At 39.3% G+C, this 21,119-nt stretch overlaps 1 protein-coding gene and 1 non-coding gene across 2 annotated transcripts; one reads left to right on the top strand and one right to left on the bottom strand.

Annotated features, from left to right (window-relative positions):
• Positions 1 to 5,656: 5,656 nt before the first annotated feature.
• On the bottom strand, positions 5,657 to 5,728 carry TRNAD-GUC (transfer RNA aspartic acid (anticodon GUC)). Its single transcript has one exon. It is a non-coding gene; the product is annotated as a tRNA-Asp (tRNA).
• Positions 5,729 to 5,927: 199 nt separating this feature from the next.
• Positions 5,928 to 20,836, top strand: LTA4H (leukotriene A4 hydrolase). Its single transcript, XM_066183411.1, has 19 exons — positions 5,928 to 6,151; positions 7,119 to 7,249; positions 9,383 to 9,503; positions 9,949 to 10,017; positions 10,678 to 10,782; positions 13,037 to 13,089; positions 13,722 to 13,794; positions 14,106 to 14,246; positions 14,468 to 14,491; positions 15,466 to 15,536; positions 15,644 to 15,755; positions 16,588 to 16,732; positions 16,810 to 16,913; positions 17,280 to 17,350; positions 17,583 to 17,637; positions 18,475 to 18,570; positions 19,095 to 19,177; positions 19,902 to 20,006; positions 20,310 to 20,836. The coding sequence occupies exons 1-19, from the start codon at positions 6,005 to 6,007 to the stop codon at positions 20,428 to 20,430; spliced, it is 1,827 nt and encodes a 608-aa protein (XP_066039508.1). The 5' UTR covers positions 5,928 to 6,004; the 3' UTR covers positions 20,431 to 20,836.
• Positions 20,837 to 21,119: the final 283 nt, after the last annotated feature.

Here is a 21,119-nt window from a genome sequence, read left to right as displayed (position 1 = left end):
TTTGCATTGTGGGGCATCTGCTCACTGGCAGACCATGAGAAACAAAAAAGTCCTACACTTAGGATAAATATTACGTAGCAACAACTAAAATATTGGTGTGTTATCAATATTCTTCTCATACTAAAGACAAAACACAGCACAGTACCAGCTATTAGCATAATAACTAACAAAATTATCAACAATTAGTTTCTTTCAACACTCCTAACTCTAAAACAATACCACAAGTTTATCCAGAGGCCAGTTTGTATTCATCTCCAGAGCAAAGGTTTCTCAAAGTTGAATCCTAAGTAAACAAGCATGAAATCTCCTCTTGGAAAGCTTTAGATATTAAACAACAGGAAAAAAAATCCTTTTTGTGATCATTGAGTTTATTCTGCATGAAGATGAGTATCTACAAACTACTCAAGTGAGCATGCTTTGTGTGAAATATATATACCATCTCTTCTGTTTCAGTGTAGGTCCTTGGATGCTTAATAGTTAGTATGAGCTTGTTTGTTTGGTACGCATGGAACGGAAAGGACCCAATCACCCAGAAGCAGAAGTTTTTAAAATTGATGACTAAGAAGATTGTGAAAATAGTAACAACTATAGATCTATGTAAAACACAGATGATTTCTTCATATACCACAAATCTGTCTGTATAAAAACTTTTGTATGCCTTAGGGTTTTCAGATGAAGAAGGATGTTGTAACCCACTGCTGCTACATGAAAGTAAAATGACCAGAAAGAGGAAGTGTTGTTATGCACAGTTTTTCAAAATATTTAACAGAGGAAAAATTTTAGACAAAGCAAAATGCTGAATAGGCAAAATGGTGTAATAGACATTTAGCATCAAATTAGCAGAAGTTAACTGTGCATCATCCAGATTTTTGGGTTTAGGGCAGGAACCTATTTGAACCAGTCATGATGGCACCGAGGCTGCCAGATCTCCATGCACAGTTAAATAACATCCTCTGGAGAAAAAAACACACTGCACACCTTGAAGTGATAAAAAGGAATTGTGCCATAACTGTATAGAAATATATAGAAATATAAATATAGTCAGTTCAAGTAGAAATTTTAAAGTTAGTTACTTAATAGGTGTATTCCAAACTCGTAGGTTAATGTTATCAAATGTGTATTTTGATTTTTGGATGCTTTCCTTTTGAAATAATATGAGCGAATCTGAGCATCAGATCTCTCTAGCTTAAACATATCCTACAAAACATAACCTAAAAGCAGAGGCTAATTTTTCTGGTGGAGTAATCTGTGTGCATGTCTAGCAACACAGAAATTATATCTAACAGACCATCTGGCGGGTAGAGATAGAACTCTATGAAGTGTTTGTTCACTTCTACAAAGAAGACAGCACTGAGGAACTGTCTTGCTCAAAAAAATAAAAGAAATAGAATAGACATTCTCAAGTAGAGTAAAAAATAAGTGGAGAATAAACTACGACTAAGATACTTCTTTAAAATCTTTTCCATTTATATGTCCCAGGAAACTGGATCCATTAATGGTCATTCATATACAAAACAGAACAGTTCCTTGTACATCATTATGCTCAAGTATTAAGTGTTCAAGGTCTTAAGAGCTACTGGAGAAAAAGTGGACATCTAATTTACCCTTCTTGTAAGCAAATGTGGAAGGATGCCAGGCTAGTCTGGAGGAGCCATAAAACCACAATGCACAGGCAGTGAATGTCTCATGGTGGCCTGGGTATTTTTTAATTCACAGGCAGGCCAGCTTCCCATTTAGTTTATATTACTGTTGTTCCAGTGACCCAAGTAGAGCTGTAGGAACATACACCACCTTACTGCCCAGACCTCTGTAAAGGTTTTGGAAATTCTCAATGAAAGGACTCAATTGCCAGCTCCTTGGTGGCATTCTGTGTTCACAGACCCACATCCTGCTCTGTTAGTGTGCCAAGGGCTGCTCCTTGGGGGCACTGGGGTCAATGCTGCCACCAGCATGGGCACAGCCCACAGCACCTGCATATGGTGAGCAGGGCAGGGTTGGCAGAAGAGACTGTGGATAGCCACAACCCAGCTGTCACCCTCACACAGCTCTTTTCCCAGGAGCTGATCCAAGGCTGGCACCATCACAGATCTAGCCAGGGCAGCTGGCAGCCAGACTGCTCAGTGGCGAGAGAAGACTGCAGAGCAAATTGGGGTCCTTGGGGCCAAAAGTTTGTGGATACTAACGATGACAAGCCAAAACTTCTCCAATGAAGATTAAATTCTTTTACATTGCTTATCTTACTTACATGATCCTCCGGTTCACCCTGTGCAAGTATCAGAAGCAAATAGCAGCTACTGTTGCAAAGTGTTTCAGCATCTTCTAAGGGGCCGAGATTCCCCTCTTCTCTGACCAACCAAAAGGTTTAGCACAGGGAGCGTCTGTAGAAGAACAAAGGCGGAGTAAAGGGCTTGTATTCTCCTAAATTGATGGTTCATCATGTTTACATTGGATGTCCTGACCTGCAAGAAAGCTTGTGAACAATTTGTCATTGTCTATTTCTGCTATTACCCCTTGATGAGCATTTACAGTGTCATTTTCTAATCGGTTCTACCTCATCCCCCTACTTACTGATTAGTTTACTTCCAAGTGGTATGCAATTAATATGTTATTAAGTTTGAGAAGGGATCCTATCTTCTTTTCCTTGACTTAGAATAATCACCAACATGAACCTTCCAAGATACTCAGTTCTCCCAAGTTTGTGTTTCACCATTACTAATGACTTAAAGTATTTTTTTAGCATTTGCAATCAATATTTTGCTTTTCAAAAATCACCTTGTCAAAGGTTAGTTGAAATATTTGGCAGAGTTAAGGGCACATAAAATGCACTTAGTTAAATACGCATATGAATACAACCCTCAGAGGACAGAATACATGAAATTACACAGTCCACAAGGCTTGAACACACTTTAGAACAGATGCTTTAGCAAGATGGCATTAATATGCTTCTGCTGACACTCCAGCCCCCCACCTCCCCACAGTGTTGCTTTGCTACCAGCCTACGAATTCAGCAAGACTGGAACTGGTAATTTACTCTCCAACCTGCTCTTGTCTTGCTGGTTTGGCCACAGACCAGCCATAATACTGGCTCTCCATGAGCTTGTGATAAATTGCCAGTAATAAAACACACACATGATGGCAAGCTAAGTGGGAGGACTAGAAGCATCAAAAGACATGAAAGCTAAAGCTGTGTGTGGATAATTAAAGAGGCATTTGAAAAAGAAACCTGGGCAAGAATTCTACTATCAATACTGAATTGTTTGCTCCTCCAGATTTCATTAGTGCTCACTCAAATTGAGCTTCTGCAAACAACTGTGGAAGCCTCCCAGCCAAGTGATCCCTCACCTTGTGCCTCCTGTGGACTTTGCCCATGAGGGAGCCATCCTGAACTGCATTAGAATTCTCAGGAAGGTCTGAAACACGTGGGGAGCTGTGTCTGGGCTCACGGGCATTCCAGCTGTCCTGACTCCACATTGCCAGCTGGGGAACAACAGCACCATGGTGTGTGTGGGAAGGATTTGGTAACACAGGAGAAGAGAAAGGGGTTGAGCTGACCTGGATGACTTAGGTGAGAACAAAGTACCCTGCAGGTGGAGAGAGACTGATCTTGTAAAACCCTGCTCAGTGCCCTGAGCTCCTTGTTCCTCTTCCTTTCACCTTTGCCCATGCACCAAAGAGAATGCCTTTCTGGGACTTTAGAATCTGTATGTTTACAGCAAAACTTTGCCTCTTGGGTAGTGGCTTGAGCACTGTGAAAGCGAAATCTGAAAACAAGAACCACGACTAAGCAGGTATGAAATTGCTTACAGGACTCTTTTTTTATGACTAAAAACACTGTCAGCAGAGTTCTGTTTTGAATTAATTGCTTTTCTTATCCCTTATTGTTTTATGACAGCTTAAATTGCCTGACTGGATGCCAACACGCATGAACTACTAAATGGTTCTTGCATCTTATTTTATGGTCTGGCCTCTGTTTTGAAATAAACTGCCTACTAAGCAAAATAAGTTCCGTTGATTTTCTGATGACATATATATGTGGGTTTTGAGAAAGAGAAGTGAGATTGGCAGGAAATTCAGAAATCACGAAAGGAAAAATGTTATGGTTATTTTTCTACTCCCTTCTATAATACAGACTCACTGAAATTCCTTCTCTGTCCTGACCTAGTTTGACTGGGTATGTGGCTCCAGTCTAGGTGTTTATATAAAGCTCCAGGGTGTCACTATGGATGGTGTTCACATCCCCTCTTCTTCATGTGCTTCTCAAATTGCCATCTCAGATTCACAACTGAGATGGGACGGCTAGGGCAGTGGGATGCCCTTGAGAGGCCCATGGGCTTTGCCATCAGTGGATAAGCACATCCAAACCATCTCTTGGTCTTGCACAGTACATCAAGCCTAGCATTCCTCTGTGCCCTCAGCTCCCCACAGCTCCTGCTGTGCTGCTCCCCTGGCTGTGCACACTTGGGCTGAAGGTGTGCCGCTTCAGAAGCCTATTTCTTAGGGTGACAGGGGTTAGATTCTGCATTTGCCATTACATGTCCATGGTTTCCAGCAATACTGTGTTAAGAGTAGTGGCCCTCTGTTGCCAAACTTTTCTTCCAAGTTGACTCTTAGCTCTTACAACACAGAAAATCTCTTGCGTATATTCTCACTTGAGTGCTTGCTGGTGCTTGGGTGGCTGATGCAAGGTTGCTCATGATACAGAACTACTTGCTTTCAGAGTGCAGTTCAGGGCACCAAATTAGTTTTACTGAAACTGTCTGAATGCACAAAGTCAGGGCCAGAGCAGGGCTCACCAGCCTCCTGCTCTGAACACCAGGCCCATGTATCCTGCATCCCTCACAGCTAGGTGTCTTGGTCTTTTGCTTTGGCTCCTAATTCCTTAGTGCTTTTATGTGCAATTGGCCATGGAGCTGACTTGGAAAAAGAGAAATTTGGGTGATCATATTTACTGCTCAGCATCTGCTGACCTCCCAGGTCACAGGAGGAGATCTCTTTTAGTATCTTTGTGCTGAACTGTGTAATGAGTAAATACACAAATTTGTGGAAAAAGGATTAAAAAAGAGGGGGTGCCTAAAAAAGCATTTTCAGTGATACTAAGCAAAGGCAAACAAGGATGCTGGAGTCTCACAGCTGTTCCGCAACCTTCTCTTAGTTAGTGCACATACAGGCTCCGGCCAGGATCCAGTGAAGCCTCGAGGCTTTCCGATGTCTGAAGTTCTCACTTGGAGAACAAAAATGTCAGCAAGCCAAGACATGGCCTCTGACCTTCCACCTTCCCTCTTCTGTGCCTCTTTGACCTGTCCCCTTTCCCATCGCTTCTGACTCAGGTAAAGCTGGGTTAGGATTTTCCCATCCCGGTTTAAGAAAAAGGGTGAATGTTTTTGAAAGGTTTAACCCCTTTGTTGAGCTGTTTGAACCATTAAAGCATGAAAACACTTTCCCTGTGCCTGCTCCCAGTTCTGCAGCTGATCTTGTGAGACGCAGCAGCTAACCCCAGCCCTAGGCAGCCAGACTCGGATGGGTTTTGCTCTGTTCTTCCTGTTTCAGAGTCGCAACGCCTTTCCAACGGCTGTCTGGGAACAGCTTTGATTTCCCAAAAAAATTGATTTTGCCTCCAGGGTAAAGGCAGCTAGGAAAAAACATAAAAAGATCGTACCTCCCCGTCGGGGAATCGAACCCCGGTCTCCCGCGTGACAGGCGGGGATACTTACCACTATACTAACGAGGAACTGTACGATAACCACTTCCTCAGCATAGCCCACATTCTATTTGATGGCTGGCAACCTGGCGAGGGCTAATTTGGGCCAATCATGTTTCCCAGCTCACCAGCCCCTCCTCTCTCGCAATGCACTGTGGGTTCTGTAGTTCTGGCGCCGTTTCCCCGCCCTCTCCGCTCGGGGGGCGGCACTACACCTCCCAGGGGCCTCCCCTGCCCTCTCCGCGGCTGGCTGTGTGCTGCCCGCGGTGGCACGGTCGGGCAGGGCGGGTAGACGGCGCGTGAGCCATGGCGGATCCGAGCTCGTTCGCCTCTCCCTCGTGCTGCCTCACGCGGCACCTCCACCTGCGCTGCCGCGCGGACTTCGGCGCGCGGGCGCTGCGGGGCACGGCCGCCCTCACCGCGCGCGCGGAGCGCGAGGCGCTGCGCTGCCTGGTAACTGCGGGGACGGGGGCTGAGGGCGGGGGGCGCGAGGGGACCCCGCGGACCGCCAGCGGCCAGCCCGGAGCCCGCGCCCCTGCCGCCTTCCCTCTCCCACATCTTCCCCTCGGCCGTCGTCCCGGTCCGTCCTTCCTTCCTTCCTTCCTTGCCGCCGCTTGGCCCTCCGCGGACCCGCCGCCCCTGCCTGCTCCTCGGTTGCAGCCTGAGAGCGCCTCGCAGCCCCCGGTGCCCGCTTAGCCGCCCAGAGCCGCCGCGGTGCGCAAGGGAAGGGCAGGAGTGTCTCTTCCCTTTAAAAGGCGAAGAGCATGCTGCCGAAAAAAATGGGAATAAATAACTGGAAATCTCGATGTAGGGCTTTTTCACCTGTGTGTTTCATTATGTCAGCTTCTTTCTCTGTTATCTCTGCAAATAGACATATCAACCTCTTAAGCTTCGCATTATATCCGAAGTTGGGGGGTTGTGGGCTTTTCTCATGCTGACTACATTAAATTCTTTTGTGGTTGGCTCTTATTTTTTTAGGAAAAAGGCGAAGTCCTGTTAGTAATAAAGAGTAATGACTCACTTGTGCTAAGAATGAGTAAATGCGCTATTTAATTGACCTTCCATTGCATGAAGGACTGGATTTGCAGTGGTGTGTTTCAGGATGGAAGCCTTAGCAGGGCTATTATACCGTTCTCCTGACTTCATAGCAGTACTGTGGAGTTGTTACCTCTGTAGTTTTTCTTAATAAATTCGCTTCAATGGTTAGAAGTTGGTTTTCTTCCTCTTTCCCCTCCAGCTTTCCCATTTCAGTGCTGCTCTCTTAAAATGCTGGTTCCCGGTGGTCAACACAGTTAGTCAGCTTTTCTGGTTTTACTTAGAAAATACTTTTTCCTTCAGAGGGACTTTGCGTTTAAGATTTCATGGTGCTGCATTTATTATTACACTGTTTAACTGGTATGCAATATGTTCTTTATCACAGGTCCTGGATACAAGAGATGTAAAGGTGTTTAAAGTGACTGTCAATGGACAGGATGCACAATTTGCTTTTGGAGAAAAGCACAGTTTCAAGGGGACCCCCCTAGAAATCACATTTCCAAATGAACTAAGAAGGTACATACTTTTGCCTGTTCCTTTAGGAGATTCTCAAAATGCATTGTATAAGGTGCTTGTCTGCCTGTAGAGTTGTTGAGTAAAGCTTGCAAAGGGACTTACAAATTAGAATTAGGGTATTGCATTCGTTTGGTATGATCTTGTCGATTAATGTCATGTTTGGCTTTCATTAGTCAAAACTTTGGGAGTGTTTGTACCTGTCCCCAGACCTTGTATCATGTACAAAATTACCTGCTAAACTGAGTAGCAAAATGATGTGTAATGTATCACAATTTTTCCAGTGCTTCTTATCAGTAATAATGTTTCTGCTTTAACCACTTGGTTCAGAATTGTTACAGTGTAGAGCACATGGAGCTTCAGCCCATGTTGGATCTTCTTTTATACAAGGGCTGATTCTGCATTTCTCTAGAACTTCAGGTTACCACTGTGATTAGATATAAGCATGTTTTCAAGTAATCAAAGCTTTATTTTTGTTGACTACACTAAATCCAAGTCCCTGAAAACTGGAACCTGAGTTTCAGTAGCATGACTGAGAGTGAACTAAGCATGGTCCATCTCTTAAGGTGCATGAATTAAAAACGTGTTGCCAAATTACATCGTGGTTTTGGGCAGTTTGCTTTGTATGTTGTAACTCAGTGGTATCTCAGTCCTCCATGGTGCCAAAGCTGAAAGCTGTGATTGCATAAGGCAGTTCCCTTGTTTGAATACAATTGAATGTTAAGTTGCTTCTTACTTCTTTGATTTTTAGAACTTGTTGCTGCCTCTGAAAACTTTCAGTTTAGTCTGGTTTCCAAGCTTTTTTTTTTTTTTTAAATGTTGTACTCTGAATTAGTGCAATTAAAAAACACAAATAATGAGGAAGAGAAAGGAATGTTATAAAATAGCTGTCTCTGGAGGAACACTTCTGGTCTTTTATGAAATTGGACAAATTAAATACTTGAGCAAACAGGCCACATCAGAAACACAGGCCTGTTTCCTTTGTTTGACTTTCAGCTTTTTTTTTTTTTTTTTTTTTTTTTTTTTTTTTTTTTTTTTTTTAAATAAGCTAAATTTCCTGGTAAGAAAAAAAAAGAGGGAGGTATGAGTTGTGACCATAAGAATTCATAATCTTGTGTGAGACTATCAACAAAACAGCAATAGGAAAGGGTGGGAGTTACAAGTGAAAGTCTGATTGTTCAGAAAGCAATGTGCCTTACAGAAATACCAGTTATTTTCTCTTTGCTTGTCTAATACGCACTTTGGAATACTGGTTATAAACCAGAGGTGTACACCTGGTCTACTTATCTAGTGTCCAACTCCTCTGATTAGCTGAAGTTTGTTCTGATTTGTGGTTGGATTGTTTATTCCCATAGTTGCATGTATAATCTGGAACTTTTTGAGAACAGAAGCAAGTACGTCTATGTGCATTTGGTGTCAGTGATGGTTAAGATATGTTTTTAATAAATGAGAGTATGAATGTGTCAGGTTTATGTGTGTTCTCTTGTTAGCAAACTGATACTTGTCTTACACATAACTGCTAGTTTTTACTTGACACAAATTCTGAAACCCTGAATAAAATCTGAACATTATTTATTTTTCTTGTTAACCCCTACCGTTAATAGGAATTTTCTGTAATTACTGATAATTTTCAGGGTATTTTTTTTTCTTAAGAATAATACTTGCAGAACATTAACATCAGATGCAAAATCTATTTTTTTTATCTACAAAATACTTATTCTATGTTATTCAGTCATGTGTTTTCTTATGTACAGTTTTGCATTTTTTTGTTTGTGTATTGCAGAGGGGTTTTTATACTTACATATACAAGGTTATTTAGCTGTGACAAAACTATATACATGTAGCTGGCCCAAATAGTTCAAAGAAAAGGTCAGTGTGCTCTTTGAAGAGAGGAGAGGAGAAGTTTCTTGTTAGTAAAAACAATAATAAAAGTACCTTGGGATGTAAAAATTGAAATAAACCAGCCATTTTTTAATATCGTAATTGAAAGGGAATAATTGCTTTTAATATGATGCTTGTTCTTGTTTTTAATGCTTTTGAGACAGTGCTGCAGACCTATTTTCCAGACATCTTTGCAGAGGAATTTCAGCGTGATCAGGATTTGTGTCAAAACAGTCTGTGTTCTTTATTTTACAGGGGACAAGAAGCAATTGTTGAAATCTCTTTTGAAAGCTCTCCACAGTCTTCAGCTCTCCAGTGGTTAACTCCAGAGCAAACCTCTGGAAAGAAACACCCATTTCTCTTCAGCCAGTGCCAGGTGGAGTTCATTTTTTCCAAATTTGTTGCCATACCACTGTAACTTCCCTTGGTTTCTGAAGAACTGGAAAGGAAGGCTAGAAAGGGAAGAAACATTAGTCTGTAACTTTCAGTTGTGTGTGTCAAAGGTCCTAAATGCCAACAGTTAATGTCAGGGCATTGCTGAGATTTTATATGTTTGTAGTTTGGTAGTTGTTCTAGAACTGCTTTACCCACTCCAGTATTCTTGCTGAAGAACATACAGTCTTTCACAACCAATACATGTGTCTACTGATCTGCCTTACCTGCTAATGTTCCTTTTAAGTGGTAGAAGTATTGGTTTTTAGATAATGAATTCTCTGGAGGAGCTGTATAGACTTCCACTGTAGCATATTAATTGATTTATTTCTAGTCCTCTGCATTAGAATTTTGTTTTATCTTTTTTCTTTTCCTTTCTCCCTCTCTAGGCTACCCACTGCAGAGCCATTTTTCCATGCCAAGACACACCTGCTGTGAAACTAACCTACTATGCAGAGGTAGATGAACCTAGTCATGTGTCTTAACTAAAGACAATTGCTGCAATGGGTGAATTTATATTGGCCAGGGTGTTTTGGTAGCTGTCAGTATGTGGCTTAGTATAAAAACAGATTATTGACTTTAAGCTTAATGTTGGAGGAAAGAACTGCTGATCTTCCCTGTGGCAGTTCTCTAACTTTGCAATTTCCTTTTTCTATATATCAACTCTTTAGTCATTGATATGTATCTATTTCCAAAAGGAAATAAAAATGCAATAGTTAGAAAGAAATATGCTGTAAAATCAGGAAAAGCTGACAGTAAGACAGCAAAGAGTGCTGTAAAGTAAAAAATACTTGAAATGGCTCTCATGTGTACCTTAAGTAATATATTCTGGTATATAGTTAGGGGATATTTGCAGTTCTGTTGTAAATAGTTTTAAGGAAGCTTAAAACAAGATGTGCCCTGTGACATTACAATTCAGTTGTCTGAAGAAAGTGAGCCTTTTGACTTCTGTTGGAGGTACTCCTCTGATTAATTCAATATTGCCAGTCTTCAAGACAATATTTTTCATATGTCTTGTATTCTACTTGACAGAGCTGACCTAACAACAGAACAAATCTGGGCTACTCTTTGTTATCACCTGCTGGTAGTATGGATTGTAATGTTGGGTGCCCTTTCAGATATCGGTCCCGAGGGAGCTGGTGGCTCTGATGAGCGCTAACCGCGACGGGGAGGAGCCTGACCCGGAGGACAGCGCTCGCAAGATTTACCGCTTCAGCCAGAACGTAAGTGCTGTGGGCTGGGAAACAGCTGCACAGGTCTCCTTCCTGACCTCACAGCTGCCTCAGGTGTGCTTTTGATGTCCCCTGTAAACCATGTGACTCATGAGGGGTCTTTGCCACTCTAGAACCCCAGCTCTGAGAAGACGACCAGTAAGTGCTGGTGGTGTTTACTGGTCTTTTTTGGCATTCCCAGGAAAGCCAAATTTGAGTTTTGAAAACGTTTCAATACTCAGAACTAGTCCTGTCAAAACCCTTTCTGTTTGCACTGATTCTTGGACAATAGCGCAAATGCAAATAATATGGGAGCAAGTTTTGGAAAACAGACCCTGCAAATTTTAAGCTCACTAAGATCTAAGCAGCAAAACTCAGCGTCACAACCAATTTTTAGCTTGAAGTTAGGCAAATTATGACAGCAGATTTTCAATTTTTTTTTTGAAATGTGACAACATGGGTTTCTATGGAAAATGTCTCCAGCCAATTAAAGACTACTATTCTCTGAAAGTTTTAATAAGTGGTACAATTGTTGTAATGATTCCACTGCTCATAAAGCAGCAGTCTTGGTTTACTCTTCTGGCATTTTGTTCTTGCAGATTTTTGGGTTACAGTTCTGGTGTTTATGGGCTCTTGTGGTGAGCCCAGTTCATTTTGCTGAACAAGCAGATAAAATTAACATGAGATCTGGGCTGTTGAGACTGAACGACTGCTCAGAGGGATGGGATGATATGATTGGATGAGAGGAGGGGAACTTAACTCTGACTTGCAGCAGCTCTACAGTTTGATTTGGCTGCTGTGGGAAACCTGAGAGAGGGGAAAAAACTGGGAGCTATCAGTAGGCAGCGGTCTGCCCTCTCTGTGGAGCCAAAACATTGGCCACTCTCAGTCTAGTACAGGAGACTTCTATGTTGTGTGTAATCCAGAGCTGAATGTTATCTAGAAATACTCTGTTGATAAGCATGGTGGACCTCGACTAGAAATAACATTTAGGGTAATTGAAGTTATACTACATTTTCTGATATAGAAAACCACTGGGATTTTTAGAAAAGACATGTTTTTCTTTAAAAAATAATGCATTAAGCAGAAAACACATAAATGAAGAAAGACAAATGCATGAATATGAACACACACCATCGTCTGATGTACCAGACCATGACAGTGATTAGTTAGAAGAGGTGTTGGTTTCCTTAGATGAAAGAGGCAAATGCATCAAGCTCTTGGATATGTATATGCGCTTACCCAAAACTGCTTTCTCTGGTCCTGCACAGCCAGACTGGAAAGAAAGGCAGTGGAGAGCAACCTCTGTAAAAACAAGTTTACAGCCCAACAGTCACTGACATTTGAATTTCAAAATGTCGAAATAGCAATTTGGACATCAAAATGTGGGGCTGTATTGATAGTCTTTTAATAACTCATCTATAACGTAAGTCAGTGGAGTTTGGTCTTTTCAGGAATGTGTTCTGTGGGTTAATAGGTAAAATTAAAACACACATGATGATATGGGTATTTTAATAAGCAATATTTAAATGGTTTGTGGATAATGGTGGAATAAAATTTTCTGAAATTTTGTCTGCAACTGATTATGATTTAAAGTCTTTCTTACTTAACATTGTTTAGTCAGATAAAGTGGAACTTTTACAGGGGTGGCTGTACTATCCCCTTTTCTTTCCAGAGCACTTGGAGAAAGTAGTTCTCTATAAAGATACTTCGGTTATGAGCTTTTTCATTAAAATAACAAGTATTTAGAGTTTATTTTAATTCCAAACATGGAAATCAAATATATACATTTTTATGTTTCCTGAATCTTTTGTCTTTAATGTTTCTATACCCATAAATATTCTTGTTTACTTCATTAAAGCTCTTCCTGCATCTTTGTGTGATAAAACTGCCCTTTATCTGAGCAGTATCTCTTAACTTCTCCTTCCATAAAATCTAGTGGAACTGAAATCAATATGGAAAACTGACTTTCTTTTGAAGAGAAATCAAACCAGCAGGAATTTTGTATGCAGATTTTTTCAAACAGAGATGATATTTACAGTTTTGTGGGTTTTGCCTGAAACATCTGTGAAGCAAGTACATCCTGCAGATAAAGGAGTATCATTTGGAGAGAAGGAACAATATTTTGAAAAAACAGTGCCTGCCTGTAAGGCAGGAAACTATAGAGGAAAGTGTCTTTATTTACATACCTTTGTTCTCTGAGTCAGTAGTCTGATAACTGACATTAAAAATAAGATTTCTTTATTTTTCTCATGTTCTCCACTAGGTTCCCATACCTTGCTACTTGTTTGCTTTAGTGGTTGGAGCTTTAGAAAGTAGGTGAGTGAATCTGTACAATGTATAAATATTAATAACCATAATAAATCTACAGAGTTTTAAAATTTTTTTTCTCTTGGTCTTATTTCTAATTTTAAAGGGTCTTAGAGGTTCAATTAACCTGTTTATTTGTATCAAACTGCATGTATCTTGATTTGCTCTTGAATAATTTTTTAAATTTTGTTAATTGGAGAAACAGCATAAAGAGTTTGGACCTGGAAAAGCACTCAGTGGTTACAATTTAGCACAGGGAATAGATCTTTCTTAGGTAACAGATAAGCCTTGTCATGTACGAAAGGCCGAAAAGTATTGCTTCAGCTTCATTTCTCATTGGCACAAGGTTCTGTTAATCTAGGCCACAATAATGCTTTTATAGTAGGGCTTGATAGCATTTAAAAATCTGTAAAAGGTTTTCTTGTTCTTTTGTGCTCAACAATGCATGCATGTTGTTTTGTTTTCTAAGGCTTTGCCTCAGCAATGGAGAGGAAAAGCAGACAAAGGTTCTCTAATGATTTTCCTCTGTGACGTGGGTTACTTAAGAGCAGAGTTCCACATGTGCTGTCTGTATTAGTTTCCCATAGAATTACTTCTGGTTCGTACTGTCTTACTGTCATTTATTTTTATACTTTCAACAGAAAGATTGGCCCAAGGACACTGGTGTGGGCTGAAAAGGAACTAGTGGATAAATCAGCCTATGAATTTTCTGAGGTGAGTAACTAACAGCAAAAAGCAATGTTGTAAGATAACTATTTCACATACCATTGGAAAAGAAACAGACTACACTTCACTGTTTTGTTCATCTTTAGTTCTCCTCTCTTCCTCCCATCCCACAAAATGCTGCTATTCTATTGCAGTACAAACTTAGTACTGAAAATACATATTGATACGGTCCCATACTTGTTTTACATGTGGGACTTGTCAAGGTGAAAGAGAATGAAATATGGGATCAATAGCTTAATATTTATTCAGTGTTTGTAGTCAGAAATCATCTTAGACACTAATGTGAACTCTTGTTTCAGGCTGAAGCTATGCTGAAAGCAGCAGAAGATTTGGCAGGCCCTTATGTGTGGGGACAGTATGATTTGTTAGTCTTGCCACCTTCTTTTCCTTATGGTGGTATGGAGAATCCTTGTCTTACTTTTGTAACTCCAACACTACTGGTAAGTATAGCAGTGATAAAAGTCAGCTTTTCCTTGGGGCTTGCTTATCAATTAGGTGATGGATATTAATGCACAAATTGGATTAGTCTTCTTCCTACAAAGACCTGTAAATGTTCCTGCCTCCTTTGGAGTTAGGGATCATACAAGAAAGTGCATTAAGTGATCTATTTTGAGGTTGACTTGAACCTAACAACTAACTTGTTTTTACTTCTTCTTTTTAGGCAGGTGATCAATCTCTATCAAACGTAAGTCAAAAATAGGTTCATCTCTTCAAGTGGAACAAAACTTGAAGTTGTATCTGAATTCCTTTATAATAAAATATGTGAAAGCTTGTTCTCTTTTCATTGGGGAAATTAAAAGTTAAGGCAGTAACTCAAGAACTCTTACAAAAGTGAGTGTTACTTTTAAGTAAACTCTGTTAAGCTGGAGACATATCTATTTTGTATAATGGACAGATGGAAATAACATGGGTGCCTGTATACAGGGGGCTGACTGACGTTTGCTGCTCCATAACTTTTCCCATCCTGTTAAACCACAACACCTGTGTATAGATACGTTTAAAAATCATTACTGAATTGGCCTCATTAAAATTGTTAGGAGGTAACTTCTCCCTCTGTGTGTCTGCGCACTAGAATTCATATTATATACAAATTCCCTCAGAGTGGAAATAATGAGTACAATTTGAGTAAATCCTTTTTTGTTCTGCAAAATTGAATACTCTGAATGCAATTTTATTGCCTGTGTCTTTTTACTAGACTGATGTACTGCTAAACTTAAAAAAAAAACCAAACGATTGTCTTAAATCAAGAATACTTAAATGTTTGACATGGATGCTTTTTATTGTATCATGCATCATGCACTGCGGAAGTTGCTTAGGTGGAAAAGCAGTACTAGTCCATCACTTGGTATTCTGTATTCTGAAATGTGATTTCATAAACAAGTTACCTACACCAAGCTGCCAGAGGTATTTTTTTCTTTTTTTTGATCAGTTTGGCTCTATGGCTTGCAGGCTGGACATTGAAAATTGTTTCTGTCAGCTCGGGTAGTGTTGGACCTCTGGTTCAAACTTATACGGATAGGTCTGCAGAACTGTGAATGCTAACTGACTTTGTGAACATAACATAGTGAATGACATCCCATCAACATTTTCTTCTTTCTGTTGGGATTTGTTGTACTTTTCCAGAGGAGTCTAAATGGTGGGTCTGTTTTTATGTTTTAGGTTATTGCACATGAAATCTCTCATAGCTGGACAGGAAACTTGGTGACCAACAAAACATGGGAGCATTTTTGGTGGGTATGATGTTCAATGCAACGCAAATCATATTTTAATCTCTAAAGAGACTGACTAAATGCATTTTGCCATCCTACCAGTGCTGATTCCATCAATGTCTTTGCAGGCTGAATGAGGGTCATACTGTGTACCTGGAGCGCAGGATTGGTGGTCGGTTGTTTGGTGAGCAGTTCAGGCACTTTCAGGCCCTCGGAGGTTGGCGAGAACTGCAAAATACGGTAAAGAGTTTTAAAGTTACTATACGTGTTTCCCACAAATAAAATTTGTCTAGTCAGCTTTCCTAATGATTTCTTATTAGAGGATGAACAACTTCAATTCCAAGGTGTTTGATTGCTACCCAAGGTAATAGCTTAATATACTCTGATTAGATAAAGCTTTTTGAACTGTTTTAAGATTTCTGTAAAGATGAACATCTTTACAGCATCTTCTGGTTGTTCTGGATATGGCTAAATTGCAGTATTACCTCTTAGCATACTGGTAAGCAGCTGAAAGTTTATCAAAATTATCTGCAACCATGAAAATCAGAATTTCCAATGCCTCATGCAAGCAACTGATTTCTTACTGTCCTAGAGGGTTGTTTAGTTTTATGTTTTGGTAGCACAGTCAAATTTTAGTTTTCAGATTTCTAGTCTGTGATGTCTTACTAGTTCCCTGAGCAACCTGAGGTCTGTTCTGCTCATATCCAGAGCTGAAGTTTTGCTGGCACTTCTTCTGTCAACAGAGGTTTTAAATTCAAAGGCTTAATGATGTAGTTCAAATAGTTTGTTAATAAGGGGATAAATATAGCCAGACTAATAGGTGCTTATGGTTATGACAGACATGATAGTAATTAATTGCCTTGAGACAGCTGGAGCACAGAGTGGTTGATTCTAAATTTTAGTAATCTAAGGTTTGTGCAGATTCAGAACTTCCGGAAAAAGAAGGAGAATGCTTTGAAATGTAGCTGTCTCAGTTTTGGATGGTTTGTACCCTTTATAAGTAGAATTAGTACAGATATGCAGAAGTGCCAGTTTTCCTAGATTAATATGTGTTCTTGTGTCTTTGACACAGATAAATACTCTTGGAGATAAAAATCCTGTAACTAACCTCGTCATTAATCTGGATGAAGTAGATCCTGATGTTGCCTATTCATCCGTGCCATATGAGAAAGGCTTTGCTTTGCTTTTTTACCTTGAACAGCTCCTTGGAGGGCCAGGTAAGCATTAGTCAGTTTTTATATGTTTTTGTTTTCCATCTTAATCTCAAACACTAAAACATTTTCTTTTTTGTTAGATATCTTCATTGGCTTCTTGAAGGCTTATGTTATGCAGTTTGCTTATAAGAGCATTGTAACAGAGGACTGGAAGAAGTTCTTGTACTCCTATTTCAAGGATAAGGTTGGGTAATATTTAAAACTGATTGCTTGAAACCTTTTAATTATGTGAAATTATGGCTTAGGTCACAACTTATTTAAAGACCAGTTCCTTATATTTCTTTTCTTTATTTCAAGAACTTAATATGATGTAATCTGGCATCTTATGAAGATGGGTTTGCATTATGATGCCTTTTATTTTTTTATTCTTGTCATAGAGGGGAATGCCTTGTTTTGAAGTAATCTGTGTTACTACATGGAGGAATGTTATCAAATAAAACAAATAAATAGATTGAACAAATAAAAACATTGAAACTAGATTTTGTTTTCTCAAAAAAAAAAATCCTAAAACCACATTTAAAATTTAATAAGGCTTTGTCTTGTTTTGTAGGTAGATATTCTTGATAAAGTTGACTGGAACTCATGGTTTCATGCTCCAGGAATGCCACCAGTGAAGCCTACGTAAGCTGCACCCTTCTGTAGTTCTTCTTTTCCTTCTCCAGATTACATGTGATTTTCCTAACAGTCACGAAGCAGTTTGTAAACAGGATGAAAGTCTTATAAGTGTTTTATTGGAAAATGCCGTAGTACTATGTAGGTGTATATAGCAGTAAAAATAGTCACTGCTAATGTTTTTAGTCTTTTATTCTGTGGTTATTTCATTATGTGAACCTTTGTTTTTAATATTTGGCAGGTATGATATGACACTATCAAATGCTTGCATTGCCTTGAGCCAAAGATGGATCCAAGTGAGTGGTTAAAGAATGCTGAAGTGTCTCTATCTTGAAAAGCTAATTCTTTTTGTTACACAACATGAGCCATTCTTTTCTGAAATCTCTCATTTGTTGAGAGTGTGTGTATTTATAGTAACAGTATGGCAGCCAGGGATTTTGCATTTCCTAGACTAGACCTTCATTGCAGAGTCAGGGGATTAGCTGGGACTTCTGTCTGTGAAGTGCAGTCCATATTTTAACAAGGCACAGAGCCAGCTTCTTGTTATACATTTGTAGTAACTAAATGGAAAATACTCTTTTTGAAACCCTGATATTATGGCTTGATTTAAAAACAAACGCCCGGGTACCCCTACATTACTGATTATATTGTATTAGCAGTAGTTTCTCTATGGTATACTGGAGTTAGTATGCATTTCCCATCAAAAACTGGTTCATAAATTATATTAATTAATGCCACATAATTTTCTCCTAGTTTGAAGCATGAAAGTCATACAACAAATAGAGAATTCAGCATACCTTCCTTTTATTACCTCTGTGGCTTTTCACTGTACTTCCATCCTGTCTTTTAACTTTCTTCATCTGAATGTTACTTTTTGTAAAAAAAGAATTTGATTTTTCACTTAACTAACAGACAGTGGAGATAAAAAGATCAGTGGAGAGAAAGTAAGTGAGGAATACAAACATCAGACAGCAGCTTAAGTCCTTCCCTTCCCCTTTTTGTAACATTGTGCACAGATACAAATCTTCTTTAAGTGAAATGGCTCAACAGTAAGTGTGGATGTCTAAACAGAAAATTACACCTGATTATATTTTGAAATACCTATTAAAAATTAAGTAACTGTTCTCTTTTAGGCAAAAGAAAGTGATTTGGGCTCATTCAGCTCAGCAGACCTGAAGGAAATGTCGTCTCATCAGTTAATTGAGTTCCTGACACTGTTGCTTCTGGAGGTAAATGCACACCTAGGATGACTTGATTCTGGTATCACAAAAGCAGACACAGAAGCTCTACTGTGCTTTGAAATCAAGTTATTCTTTTTCTTTTAAGTTTTGCTAAATTAATCTGCCCTCACCATGCATAGTTTTTGGAGCCTTCAGCCTTGCCTCCCTTATTATGTCTGGCTCTTCAGCTAATGAACAACATACAAAGTGTTTTGGATTGAAAGCTGAAAACAAAACCATGAGGTACTTGAATCAGTCTGTATTGGATGTTATAGCAATAAGCTATAAATAAAATTGAACAAAAATACATTGTTTTGAATGTTTCAATAGTACAGAATGTGGGAATTAGGTAATATTTATTCCTTGCCCCTTACCATACACTGAAAAGATTAAAGGAACAAATAAAATACTTGTCATGGTAGGACTTCAGTTTCTTTGTAGCATCAATCTTCTTGAATTACTCTGTTTATTATTGAACTGTCTGGCTGTAGGCCTTCCTCTGGCTTATTCTGACTGTGCAATTCCTTTTCCAGGCACCTCTTCCATTGTCACATGTCCAGCACATGCAGGAAGTATATGACTTCAATGCTATAAACAACTCTGAAATAAGATTCAGGTCTGTTCTAGTAGGGGAACTTTTAAAATCTTAAATGTTTCCATAAAACAAGGTGTCCTGCTTCGCCTAAGACATCCTGTTTTACAGAACTGGGGCAGGGCTTGGGTTTGGGGTTTTTGGTGTTGTGGTTTTGTAAATGCATGTGCAGGCATCACGCTTACCAGTGTGGTATCCTGTTATTCATGAATTGGGTAAATACAGTCTAGTAGAAGAACTCAGTGGACAGCAGATAAGCTGTTCTTTATTTTAATCTGGCATGCTAGCAAAGGAACCTGATGACCTGATAATGAAGTATTTTAAACATATTGTATGGTTTCTACTTCTTGAAACAAGATCCAAAGTAAGTATATGCAAGTAGCTGGTGACATTTTGTTTGGTTAGTTGGTTGTTTTATTCATTGGTCAAATGGGACAAGTGCTGTATAATTCAGATCTGAGTGATGCAACTGGACACTATTGTAATATTAAAAAAAATACATAGCTGCAGAAAATAATCTTCCATTTTGGAGGAACTTGGCTGCAATTTTTTCCAGTAGTACAAAAAAGTTGTTGTTTGTCATGTGCTAGACAAACACTAAATATTTTATGTTGAGCTTAGCTAGAATCTCATTCCCATGATGACACAGCAGTGCTCAAAGCATTTATGGAAACAGAATTGTTACATAACCAACCACCACACTACCACAAATGAAATTATAAGTGCAATTTTTTTCTTTCACCTCCAGATGGCTGCGCCTCTGTATCAGGTCCAAGTGGGAAGAAGCTATTCCTCTGGCTTTAAAAATGGCAACAGATCAGGGCAGGATGAAGTTTACTCGACCATTGTTCAGGTAAAAGTTATCTCCAAATTGCAGGAGCTCATGCTGTTGGCATTTCTAGTATAATGGAGTGTATAATACTTGAAATGCTTTTACTGTACATGTTGAGGTGGCATAATACAGAATTCTCCGTATACTGTGAACAAGCTTATCTTCAGAGGTGCTTTCCACTTGCTGACATTTTTTTGCATAGAAGAAAGCTTAGTCCCAGGATGGCAAGGCTTTTGAGGGAAAAGTAAAACCTTGGTAAAATCCCTGTTGTATTATTTTCCTGGATTTTTGTAATGGTGCCTTGCCCCACTCCTTCTTTTACAGGGACCTTTACAGTTTTGACAAGAGTCGAGATCTGGCTGTCAAGACATTTCTGGAGCATAGAGCCTCTATGCACCCCGTCACTTCAATGCTTGTGGGCAAAGACTTGAAGCAGGACCAGTGACAAATGTGCTGATTTCTTTGAGATTGTTGTGTTGCTGAAAGAAGAGACTGATTGCCCAAACCATTGATATGAGTGCTTGATTATCCATAAAATGCTCTGCTGCTTTGGTACTTACATAATTAAAAATTAATTTTCCAAATCAAGTTCAATACTGTCTATTTTGCATTTCCAACTAAAGCAGCAAAATTGCTACATCTCTGGAATTGAGAGAATGTTTTCATTACAAGCAATTTTTAGAATACACAAAAACTGTTCTGAGATGTGGTCATTTGTCAGATAGAACTGAAGAACTTGGAAAATTAGTTGGTAGATGGTATGGCTCTTTGTGCACAGCATTCTTTTCCATGGCACAGTGGTTGAAACTTCAAGTTCCTAAAGACTAAAAAATAAATCTTTTCATTCCCTACTTGTCTGTATTTTCTGTGTATTGATCTGTACAAAAAGTTTTGATTTAATAGTTTTGTTCTATTTATTCTTCTTTGTTGTGGGAGAAATTTTTATTATGAGTCCAAGAGGACAATCAAGACCAAAATGGTTTTCCAACCCACTATTTATTTTCAAAACTTATTATTGCAGGGTGGGCTAAAGCCCAAGTCTTTCCTTACCCAGTTTGATTCTTTCAATATTTGGATTTTTTAACCAGTTCTGGGCACTACCCATCATGTTCATATAACAACTGGAGAGAAGTT

The sequence above is a fragment of the Chamaea fasciata genome, unplaced genomic scaffold (assembly GCF_029207755.1).
Source record: "Chamaea fasciata isolate MVZ Bird 193981 ecotype frontalis unplaced genomic scaffold, bChaFas1.0.hap1 SCAF_5, whole genome shotgun sequence".
Classification (NCBI taxonomy): Eukaryota; Metazoa; Chordata; class Aves; order Passeriformes; family Sylviidae; genus Chamaea; species Chamaea fasciata.
This window is presented reverse-complemented; position numbering and strand designations above follow the sequence as displayed.

What these genes read in the sequence shown, in the direction of transcription:
- LTA4H (XM_066183411.1), top strand. Translation starts at nt 6,005, where the DNA reads ATGGCGGATCCGAGCTCGTTCGCCTCTCCCTCGTGCTGCCTCACGCGG. An exon ending in TTTCCAAATGAACTAAGAAG is followed by an intron (nt 7,250 to 9,382) that starts GTACATACTTTT and finishes TTTATTTTACAG; the next exon opens with GGGACAAGAAGCAATTGTTG. An exon ending in TGAGCCAAAGATGGATCCAA is followed by an intron (nt 17,638 to 18,474) that starts GTGAGTGGTTAA and finishes GTTCTCTTTTAG; the next exon opens with GCAAAAGAAAGTGATTTGGG.